Raw genomic sequence first — 11,865 nt, 5'->3', positions numbered from 1 at the left:
ATGACAAAGTATTCTCAAATAGTGATCTAGGTGAACACTAGTAGATCTCTAATCTAAACCTACTTCCTTTTACCAGCGTGATTTACCAAACAAAATAAATCATATGACCTTACTGCAGCCATGTGATATAACTTGATTGACAATCGGCGACACCAGTCAAAAAGTCAAGGTGAGTTTCTTCTGCCAATAGAAGAATGAACAGCACAAAGGGGTGGTGCTTCTGATAAACGGTGTGGTGGGGCTGGATGAATTACAGTGGTTTGGTGCTGGGAAACAGAAGAAGGAGCTGAAATTTGAGGTACGTGCTGTACAGTAATGTCATAAAAGTGGTATATTTTATTTATTAAACTAATCGTTACATTCGTGAGCCTCTACACTTAACTTAAGACAGTACCAAGCTATGGATTCGACTCGTTTGTGTGATGTTTACAGCACTGTCACTGCAGTATGATGTGTATAAATTATACCAGCCCAGTTTGAGTTTAAAAACGCAAAAAGAAACATATTAAAACTGCCTTACATTGCTGGCACTATACGTAGTAAGCAATTAGATCACACATTAAGAAGGATTTTTCAGTTTTAATTTCACTTGACTTTTTTTTTTTTTAATCCCAAATAAAGAGGACATGATTCATATTTAGGTAAGGGCAATAGGTTGTATTTTTAGTATTTTTGTGTAGCTTGGGACAACATCTTTTGTTAAAGGGTAAACCATGACACGTTGTGCAGTTCGATACAGGCTAACCTACATAGTTCAACCTGACACCTCGAAGTGAAGGTGCAGTTCATGCAGACGCTTAAAAGAAACTCCATTGGGTGGAGCAGCCTTTCCTTGTGTGTGTGTGTGTGTGTGTAGCAAGTTTCTAAACCTGTTTTCTTCACCCTACACCACAACTGTTTCTCCATTGGCAGTAGATGCATGTTTACAGCTGGCTTTGTTCAGTGTGTATTTTTGTTTTCTGTGGTGGTGATGTTCTTTGTTGAAGTTTAGATAATTGGAACATATTTTATATGTAATTATATTTTCTGAGAAATCCAGTGAAACTCACAATGATACAAGTACAGCAGTTTTATTATACAATGAAGGCTTATTGCGTTTAATAATAATAATAATAAGAAGAAGAAGAAGAAGAAGAAGTTGTTATCTGGGTATTGTGGTCAGTCAGCGAAGAAAGAACAGTCTACAGTAAGACACACCACAGAATGCAAAATTAGCAGACCCTGATTTGAACAGGACAGGAGAAGTGCTTTGTACTTTTAAAAACTGTTGTACTTCAAAGCACATAGATATTTAAATTGCTTTTTTGGTTTATAGTTTTAGGACGTGTCTTTAAAATGTAGTTAGTTATGAATCTGAAAGTAAAAACCAATAGAACATGGTACATGCACGTTCGTTTGCAACAATTAGATTATGGATTTTCTGGAAACAATTTTAAATAAAGCCATATTTACTGAAGTTATGTGAACTATATTTATGTAATTTATTTGTGGTGTAAGAAAAAAAAAGAAACACACACACGATGGAAGCTATGTTTTAAGTCCAACTAACAAACATTCCAGTTGTCTTTTGCGCTAAGGACGAAAGCATGAGCAAAGCCTTTTGTTTAGAACGCCATTTGTGCCAAAACTATCGGGCGGTTAGTTTGTCAATTTGTTTGTCAATTCATTTGTTAGTTATAAATGGCGCTCCATATGTTATAGGTCACTTTAGTGGGGCCTAGCAGGTAACTGCAGTACAGTAATTAAGTTTCACTTCCACCTTTGAACATACAAAAACAAGGTGTGTTCTCATGTTTACAGACTCCTCATAAAGTTAATAAACGTGTTTGTGCCCAGTTTTCCTATTTTGATTCTAATTTGCTTCCCCAGGACGGGTCTTTTCAGAAACAATGTTTGTTGGAATAGTAAGTGTAGCAAATTACCTAAGCAGAAACTGCTTTCAGTATAGTGTAGAAAGTGCAGTTCTTAGAATCTGAATTGGATTTCTCACAAGTTTAATGTAATGTAGCCCTTTTTTAAGCTTTACATTATTGCATGTATCTACTTCTGATTTAAAAAACAGGGAAACGAGCTACCTGAGCTGGCCTTTCACAACACTTTATTTTTCATTTAAAAAAAAAAAAAAAATCTCAGCATACTTCCTTGTGTGGCTATAAACTTCCTTTTACGTCTTAATGCTTTTAGCGGGCTGTAAAAAAATGAAAAAAAAGGACAGTTTGGTTTGTCTAAGAGTTAAAGTACCACAGTTCTGTTAAAGGGTTATGGTTTCATTTCACTGTACAATTTACTTTCACCTTGCGTAGCCAAACCCCAGCCACCAGCCACCGGATTGAACAGACCAGCAATGTGGGTTCTTTGGTTTTAAAGCAAATACTGCAACTGAATCAGGCCTCCAGCTGGCCGTTCTTTACCTGTAAGGCTCCTAGAATGTCATGCTTGTGGCTTGCTTTATAGATTTGCTAAAGCGTTATTCCTTCTGTAATTATAGATTGATTCAAGATAGTTGACTGCTGTTGTTTTGGTATATTGTAGCATTTTACAATAGGCTATTTAAGAAGCGTAATGTTTGCACAGAAAGTGCTATACCAACTTTTAAAGCTTTACAACTAATACAGGAAACAGCAGTGGTTGCATTTTCAGTACAGTTTGTGCACCTGTTTGTTCTGTCTTTTTTTTGTATGCCCTGCCCCCTATTGTATCTCTGTTATGCAAAAAATGTTAGGGTTTTTATTGTAGGCCCACAACTTTCTTTCCACAATTATGCAGTATTGTTAAATATTACATCCGCACACATCAATTATGCAGTTTCTGTTATGTTTTTAAGCTCTGTATTTCTGCATGGGGAAACTGAATAAGCCTGTAGGTTACCGTTTTATAAACCAGGCCATCCTTAACTTTGTTTGCTGTAACCTAACTTTTTTTTTTTTTTAAATGTGTTTTTCTGTGCAGGTAAAACAATCTGCTGTACTGATTATAAAGTTTTCTTATTAGGGGCTACAATATTTATAAAAAACTCTCTCTCTCTCTCTCTCTCTCTCTCTCTCTATATATATATATATATATATATATATATATATATATATATATATATATATATATATATATATATATATATATATATAAACTGTTAAAACTGTCTATACTGGTTGTTTCTTTGATCAGCAGTAACTATAAAACAGTTGGTAGTATAAAATGTAGTAAATAAGTTTGAAGACATTGAGGAAGACTTGTAATCAGAATGTTTGTTAATGCATTTTTTGTTTTCCCTGGAGGGTCCATATTTTCCCCTATTGAAATCTGTTCAATTGACTTTAATATCATCAACTTGACCATTTTCCCTTTGCTTTATTTTAGCAGGAATCCCATTATATAATGAGCATTTAAAGGAGGGAGATTGCAACACGCCCATTGCCAAGCTCCACTTGTTTCAGTAGCAGTCCACCTGTGAACTTCTACATGGTAACTTCTCTAAAAGCATGCAAATAAATTGAAGGGGGATTCCATTGGTTTGAAATGAAAGTAATTTGCACTCTGATGCTTAAGAACCAAGGGTGTTATCTTTGTGTATTTAGCCACTGGTAACTGTGCTGTGTTGAACTCTTCATCTTCCCAAACTGAGCTTATTCCTGCAGTATGTTACCATGGTTAGGGAAACCTGTGTGCATTGGGAAACCAAAAAACTTTTTAAATCCTTTTTTTTTTCCTTCAAAATTTTGTTGACTGGAAATGACATTAACTGAAGTGGCATAAGTTTAGGGTTAGCCCACAGTGGACATAGTGCCGTGAGTTTTATGAGTACCAGTTGAAATTCTATGTCAGTCCTCCTTTAGTCAGTTTAACACATATTTGCACTTGTTTTCTGTCTGTCTTGGTCATATGTAAGTTAATAACCTGTCAAATTCATTTTAAGAATGGGGAATTCCATTTTAGAAAATTCTTGCAAATATAATAGGGGATTTTGTAAAATGAAGACGGAGATAAGGAAGTGGCTTTGTCTTTGAAATCTAGCCTGGCTGGAGTATTATCTGTGTCCCAAACATCCTTAATAGAATATCTTATTTATTTGTGATTTACTTTTTTATAGTCCTGAAATGGTTATAATTGTCTGAAAGGTAGTGTTGTCTATGTCTAAAGGTTCATAAGACGATTTAACACATTTAAGAAGTGTGAAAGTACAGAGGGCTCAGAAGCTTAAACTGCAGGAAAATATATTAAAGTAATCATATTTTAGTTTATGCTTCAACAAGGAACAACCCACCAAACCAGCTTGTTTTAGAATGCGAAAGCAGAAGTGAATTCTCCAGTCATGTGTAACAGAGTCATGCTGATAAAGCTTTATTTACGATTGTTGTGTTTGCTTCAGAACCAAGTTACTCAGTGTATCTGTTGAAATATATATGCTGTGGTTACTGTTTCCTGTAATGCAGACAGGCTAAAGATGACCTGGGACTCCTAGTAATCTCTCCCTCTGTCTGTCTCTCTTTCTTTTCAAGATGTTGAAGGTTGTGTTTCTGTCTGTCCTGGCCCTGGCCTCAGCACTCCAGTGCCCTGATGGAGGGATGTGCTCGGGTGACAATACCTGCTGCAAGATCCCCGGTGGTGGATACAGCTGCTGCCCGCTCCCAAGTGTAAGCAGAGCTGATGCATTTAGTTTAGCACATTAGCAGTTTTGTTGCTTCGATATGAATACTTCCAGTCCCTTTGGCTTTTTCTACAGGACCCTAAACATCTGTTTATCCACCATCAGCATCTTAATTTTTTCAGCAATGAGTAAGATATTAAATATTAAACGAAGATATTAAACAGTTTATAATATAAGATGTTTAATCTCTCTCTCTCTCTCTCTCTCTCTCTCTCTCTCTCTCTCTCTCTATATATCTATATATATATATATATATATATATATATATTATATATATATACACACACACACACACACACACACACTATATATATATATATATATATATATATATATATATATATATATATATATATATATATATATATATATATATATATATATACATACATACATACATACATACATACATACAACATACATACACACACACACACACACACACACAATTTGGAGTAAATAGCTTTGAGAATCTAGCACAGTGACTTATTCAATAGTAAACTGCAGTGCCTTTAAAACTGATGTAGGTATTGCTGGCACCCTTGCTCTTAAAATAGAAAAAAACTGAAACATTAACTGTGGCACAAAGGTCCACTTCTTATTCATTGTCTAATGTTTAATATGCTCAGTGTTTTTTCTTGTGTTCTGTTTGTACACCTGATAAGATACAGATACCAATGCACGATAAAATTCATGCTGGAAATACTTTAAGTCCCTTTCGAATTTTTTTTTCCCCAACCGATAAGGCAAATGTACCTTGTGGTACTTCTAGTTTTTTATTTGGTGTTACAACTATTGCAGCCTATATTTGATTTGGCTGCGGATCCAGACTCAAAAGAATGCAAATATATGTTTAAATAAATTTTGGTGGCTATATTTTCTAATAAGATAACCTATTGAATAACATTGTGAAAGAAATACGATGGTAAGGAACTAGCACCATTGTTTGCTGCCTACCAGGAGCCTTGTTTCAACTTTCAAAGCTATCAAACTGAAAGGAATTCCATTTAAACTGTACTTCACAGCAAGCAACACAAAACCTTAGAACTCTGGCAGGAAATAAATGCTCACCATAAAACAATATTATAAAAAATACTGTGTGGGGTAGTGTGTGATAATTCAGAATTTAATGCCCACCCTCAGGGTGGGATCCTTAGATAAACCCCTCGGCTTCGCCCTCGGGGTTTATGTTGCATCTCACTCCTTGGGAGGCCATTACATTCTCTTATCACACACTAACGCATGCTTTATTCTCTCTTTATTTAAGGAGTAGCATGATTGTTGTTGAGATCCTCTTTTCTTGTCACAGGCTGTTTGCTGTTCAGACCACTTGCACTGCTGTTTTGAAGGCACTAATTCAGGTGTTCTTTATTATCTGTGACCTTGTCAATTGAAAGTGCCTCAATAAAACTGCTTACTTACCCTGGCTGGAGAAAGTTCCAGCGATCAGGCCAGAGCTGCCTTGGGTAAAAAGAAAGGGGGAAGAGGAATTATATTCTGACTGTTACGTTTTGAGTTTTATAGGCAGGTTAAGACTACAGAGATGCATTATCACAATGAATAGTCATAACATACAGTACGTTACTAATACACAAGTTTATGGGTAATATCATAACTTATTGTACATAATTTTGTTCCCTCCATTATTGTGCAGGTGTGTAAAGCTTGTTCTTTTTGGTTATAATGTGGTGCACTTAAGGGCATTATTGTTATTTGCACCCTTTAAACATAAACAAATGTAGATGAATGAAATTGTGTTTCTTTTGCAGGATATCCGTTCATTCCCCATGATTCAGGCAGGCTCTCTGAATGACATTTCTGGAACTGTGTGCCCAGACAACTCTCCCTGCCCCTCTGAGTACTCATGTCTGCTCACCCCCACTGGAGTGTATGGCTGTTGCCCCTTTCCTCAGGTAAATATCTCTAGAATGATCCCTTCATTGGGACATGAGGCCCAAGCTGAACTTAACTCTTTCTTTTTTTTTTTTAACCTTCTTTTTAAATACCCTGGTCAAAGCTTTGCATCTGCTAAAATATATTGCTAGTTAAAAGGTTAAAACATGCTTCCATAATAATAGAGTCCCTGCAGTGTTTGTTTGCTTATATTACGTAAACTATGAGATATTCTGCATTGTTGTTTACCCATTAACCAGGTGTGAAACCAAGTAATCTGATTGCTGGTATGTGGTTTAAAAAGAAAAAACCCACCTTAAACTGTTCTGGAAATTAGGTTGCTCTGGGTGTGCAGAGTGTGCTTCTTATTGCAATTACTCAAGTTCTGTGTAACAGTAAGTCGCCTGGTTCTTGTTGCCTGCCTTAGAAATGTGTAACATAGGCTAGATCAGCCAAAGTGTATTTTATAAAAGAATGGGAGCTTTCACTTTTTGGAGTTTTTCTTTGTTGTGTTGTGTGTGTGTGTTTTTTTTTTTAAAGTGAGCACTATAAAGACTTTGGCTGATCTAGCCTTCAAAACTAATCTCTATCGCATGCAGCTATCACTGGACACCTGAACTCCAATTATCAAAAAATATAAACGTCATCAAAAAGTAAGGGACCAGTACCAAAATAAAACGTAATAATAAAACTTGACTCCCTAACTTTAATCTTTAGTCTGCTTTGTGTTTGGTGCCATGTAGTTGACCCCTCTTGTTTCTTAGGGGCTGTCATGTGCTGATGGGAAACGCTGTTGTCCAGATGGCTATAAATGCAGTGATGATGGAAGTTCCTGCACTCGACATACAGGTGTGCAACATAGTAGGCCATTGGTTATGTGGCTTTGACAACTGTGCATGATTCATATGCTGAATACAAGAGGGTAACAATTATTATTATTGAGTAAAGGGTGTTGCAATAGCTTGCACACATTCAATTACAAACTATTTGGGTTTAAAATTAATTCAAGACCAGCAAAGACTATAAACAAATCCATAAAGGAGTACTAATCCACGTATGGTGAAGATCCACAACTTGCTGAAGTTCCTGTTTTCCAGCAGTACATACTCGTATCACACAATAAATTCCTAAAAGAGTTTTGCTTTAAAGTTCAGCCTATCGGTTCCCTAACTGTGTGTTCATTCACAGAGGTCTCAGTTGTTGGTGCGGTGATTTGTCCGGATCAGGAGTCGGAGTGTCCCGACGAAACTACCTGCTGTGAGCTGCCAGATGGATCCTGGGGCTGCTGTCCTATGGTGAATGTATGTGGCGAGTCAAACAAAATAATGTTTTTTTTTTTTTTTTTTTTTTTTTTTTTTAACCTTTTTCACTCGTGCATAAAGGTTCAAAAGTGAAATGATTTTGCTGTTCCTGTGCTCAGTTGACTACATCTCAAAACCCCAGTGCTAAAAACTTCCAAAAACTTATCTTGCGCTTTTTTTCTGCAGATTGAGGCATTTCATCAGCTGTTTTACATATCCTGTTCCTTTGTTTTGTAACATTTATTTGTGGAACTGATATTTAAAAAAGCTGATTTTGTAATCTTTCTTGTTAGGCAAGGTCCGTTGGATTTTAATTTCCATTATCTAAGCACTATTTACAGAGTATACTGTACTATTGTACTGCTTGGTTATAAAAGCAGTAGGTTACTAAGCAATGATGCTGTTTTCTAGCAGATTTGATCAAAAATCCCACATTTCTGACTTTTACCTTTCTTTGATGTCAGACGTTAAAGGGACAGCAGCAGAGTTGAATGGTCACATTGTCACAGGATTTACGTGAGAAAGTATGTATAGCTGGCTGTAAGGATTCTTAGCTGGCTGTAAGGATTCTTTCAGCAAGCTGAAAGACCAGTAAAGAAGGCTGATTTAGAAAAAAGGGGTAGTTAAAATCTGTAACCACTTGGAAGGATTGAAATGGCATTTTAAAGCTAATTAGTATTGTGTAATGTATTCAGGGCTTGAATTTCATCTTTGTGTGCTGGGGGGATTTCCCTTCTATGCTCCACTAAATGGGGGGGGGGGGCAGGATGTGAGTGGTGTGGGGAAGAAGCGAATGTCGAAGCGTCGTAAGTCAAAGCACATTTTCCCATAGGAACAATGTTATAAATTGGGATTACGCTTGGACACTGAGCATGCTCACATGACGCATGGCGCGGGCCTCGCCATGTCATAAATGCTGTATCGATGTCGTAAGATCGAAGCAGGGTAATAATGCAAAAGAGTCGTAAGTGCCGTGCGTCGTAGGTCAAAGCGTCGTAAGTCAAGGATCACCTGTATCCGTATTTTAATAAATACAAATGGTACAGTCCGACTGCTTACAAAATAACACGAGGGTCTTGAATACTGTTTTTTCCCCCAATACTGATTACTTTGCCCTAGTTGTAATAGACTGAGTCTTGACGGCGTCTACAAAAACAAACAATTCTTAGAGATGGCTGCCGAGAATCCCATATCACAGTACGAGAGATTAGTGTCTTACATCATTTGATATATCCAGCACTACTTGGAATAGTGCATGTGTTTTAAATTAGGCATTCTAAATTTGGGTGAAAAATAGGGAGAGTGGGAAGAATACAGTAGCTTCTCTTCAAATATCTCTGCATTCTTTTTCCAGTACTGAAAGTTGTAGATATGCGGGAGCAACTTGAAAAATGCGTGATTCTTGATATCCTGTGCTGAAATTCAAGCCCTGTGTAGGTATACAGTAGCAGTTGGCTACGGTAATTAGGTTCAGTTGTATAGTGACTTTTGAGAGAGGGAGAATGAAGATGTTATATAAATGCAGGGTCTGTTTCAATCTATTTCTGTGTGTCTGTCTTCAGGCTGTGTGTTGTGATGATAAATTGCACTGCTGTCCTGAAGGCACCAGGTGTGACACTGCCCACTCCAAGTGTCTGTCACATGAGAGTGAGACCCCCATGTGGGGCAAATTGCTTGCGAGAAAGAGGGCAGCTTGGGAAAACGATAAAGGTAAGCCAGTCCAAGCAAGTGGCCTGTATAGTTCATCTCTTTGTATTTCTTAAACGCAGGTTTTCATACTCTTATTAGAATCCTGTTACCAGTTCAGAGAGCTTTGTATGAGAGGGAAATGCCGAAAATAAATCAAAGAAGGAAATTAGGTTGATCGTGTGGTCCCTGCAACACAATTGCAAACAGTCTACCAGAAGTGTGGAAAGATCTTGCATGTGGAGGAGGTCTTGCCCAGAGGTCTATTGAGAGACAGAGGCATGTGGAGGAGGTGCCATAGTGTATGGTCATCAGAGTGTTTCGCCAGGCGTTGCCAAGTGAGACGGTGATGGAAAAGACTGTTAGAGAGGCTGAAATAATAATGACTGAATGGATCTCTCAAGAAACCTTCTAGCACCTTGTGGCATCTATGCCATGCAATTGTGAAGGCAGTGATCAGGGCAAACACTGGTACAGTATATACAGGTCCTATTAATGTGACCAGGCAGTCAGTGTCTGTCAGTGTAACCAAACAGCAAATCTAACATGTAATCAACAGGCAGTGGGTTGTGTAAAGAACAAGCTGGTGCTCGTTTTACAACTTTGAAATAAAGTACCAGTGGGGATCCCCAAACATTTATGCTGCCTTCCCCCACCCGTTTCCCCACGTTTTTGATTGTTAAACAATTCTTGCACCTGCGAAATTATGACCCTTTAATTTGCATTGTGTCATGTGGTTATCGCCCCCCCTACAATTACATACTTCAAATAGCACATTCTGTAAAAATAGATTTAATGCACGGTTTAATAGCCTGCAGTATACTCTTAAATGTGAATACTAATCTGCATTGGGTACAGTGTTTGTAGTATTGATCAATGTCTGCAATAAAGTAAACCTAATATTAGGAAGAGCTGACAAGAAAATCCTAATGTAATAACTTTGTTATTACACTGAGCCTGTTTGCCACCCTGCATCCTGTCTGCCTTATGTTCTGTTCTCAGTGCCGAAGGTAGAATCTGTTGTTTGTCCGGATGGGAAGAGCCAATGCCAAGATGGTGCCACCTGCTGTCTAATGCAAAGCGGCAAGTATGGCTGCTGCCCATTACCCAATGTGAGTGGCATTGTAGCTATCAGAATCATTTCAGAAATGTCCCTGTTACACACTTCCATTCGCTGTGTAGGTGTTTAGTTTTGAAAGAAATCCATGTTACATTAAGCATTCCTTTATTGACTGACATACTGTCAGCAACTACAGGGATGGAAATATGACTTCTTCCAAGTTTTGCTTTGAGCTAGTATGAACAACCAGTGTATGGTGACAAGCTTCTTGACTGTGGTAAACTTGAAGTGTTGCAGAACAAGTGTTTAGACGAAATGCATTACTTTAAAAAAAATTTCCAACATTCTGATTGTTTTGATGTTTTACACGGGTACCGTTCCTCATTTTCTCCGTTTTTATTTTCTTCCCTAGGCTGTATGCTGTACAGACCATGAGCACTGCTGTCCTGCCGCCAGCACGTGTGACCTGGAACATGACACTTGTACGTCTGCAAGCGGGGAAACTCAGCTGCTTAAAAAGATCCCAGCAGTCATAAGAGATGGTAAATTTACGTGTGTGTGTGTGCTTTTTTTTGTCCTACACTGTGGAAAAAATGTTAGTTAAAGTAATTGATGTTTCATGCCCATTGCTGACAGAAGTTTATGGTCACATTTTTTAAATCTGCACTTTAGTATTAATTCAGGATGGACAAATATTTAAAAAAATACAACTCTATAGATAAACTGTGGCATCCTGGTACCTTTGCTGTAGGTCACATGGTTGCAACTAAACCATTGAGGAGAAATCATATTCATATTCCAAGTCTAAAACACTACAATATGTAGTATCCCAGAAAATATGTTATGCTTAATTATGTTGTGATCTTGATTTGTTTGTGTTCAGTGATTTGTCCAGATATGCAGACCAAATGCCCCAGTGAGACAACCTGCTGCGAACTACCATCGGGAAGTTATGGCTGCTGCCCTATGCCTCAAGTAAGTGAACATTCTGAAGTATTGCAGTGCTCCTGGGTTATAAAGCAGTGTGGTCATGGCTTCCATTTGCTCTATTACACTATTACCCTGGCACTTGTGTTCTCATTATTAATAGGTGGAACACAAATAGCAAGGCCTCTTGTCTATGGCTCCCAGCTGCAGCGTTATAAAGTGGAAGCCCTATCTCTTTTTCAAAACACCTGATTCAGTAGAATAATTTAAATCAGAATCGGAATTCACTATAATTTCTAGTACTTCTTTCCCACATTTCTCACCGTTTTCCAGACATTGTTGACATTTTGTGACTG

At 37.6% G+C, this 11,865-nt stretch overlaps 1 protein-coding gene across 6 annotated transcripts in view; it reads left to right on the top strand.

The window, feature by feature from the left end:
* Positions 1–219: 219 nt before the first annotated feature.
* Positions 220–11,865, top strand: part of LOC121301995 (multiple epidermal growth factor-like domains protein 6) — a 35,109-nt gene continuing 23,463 nt past the window's right edge. For 2 of the 6 annotated variants that reach the window (XM_041231763.1, XM_041231762.1), the window contains exons 1-10: positions 241–298; positions 3,358–3,459; positions 4,494–4,628; positions 6,412–6,555; positions 7,300–7,384; positions 7,724–7,836; positions 9,399–9,546; positions 10,525–10,634; positions 10,995–11,124; positions 11,466–11,557. In XM_041231763.1, coding sequence (XP_041087697.1) covers positions 3,457–3,459; positions 4,494–4,628; positions 6,412–6,555; positions 7,300–7,384; positions 7,724–7,836; positions 9,399–9,546; positions 10,525–10,634; positions 10,995–11,124; positions 11,466–11,557 — 960 coding nt within the window. In that variant the 5' untranslated portion in view covers positions 241–298; positions 3,358–3,456. Of the gene's footprint in view, positions 299–3,357; positions 3,460–4,493; positions 4,629–6,411; positions 6,556–7,299; positions 7,385–7,723; positions 7,837–9,398; positions 9,547–10,524; positions 10,635–10,994; positions 11,125–11,465; positions 11,558–11,865 lie in introns of all 6 variants that reach the window. The other 4 variants (XM_041231760.1, XM_041231758.1, XM_041231761.1 and 1 more) reach the window with 3 other exon arrangements.

The sequence above is a fragment of the Polyodon spathula genome, chromosome 28, assembly GCF_017654505.1.
Source record: "Polyodon spathula isolate WHYD16114869_AA chromosome 28, ASM1765450v1, whole genome shotgun sequence".
Lineage (NCBI taxonomy): Eukaryota > Metazoa > Chordata > Actinopteri > Acipenseriformes > Polyodontidae > Polyodon > Polyodon spathula.
Note: the sequence above shows the minus strand (reverse complement) of the source record. Positions and strands in the feature narration are given on the sequence as shown.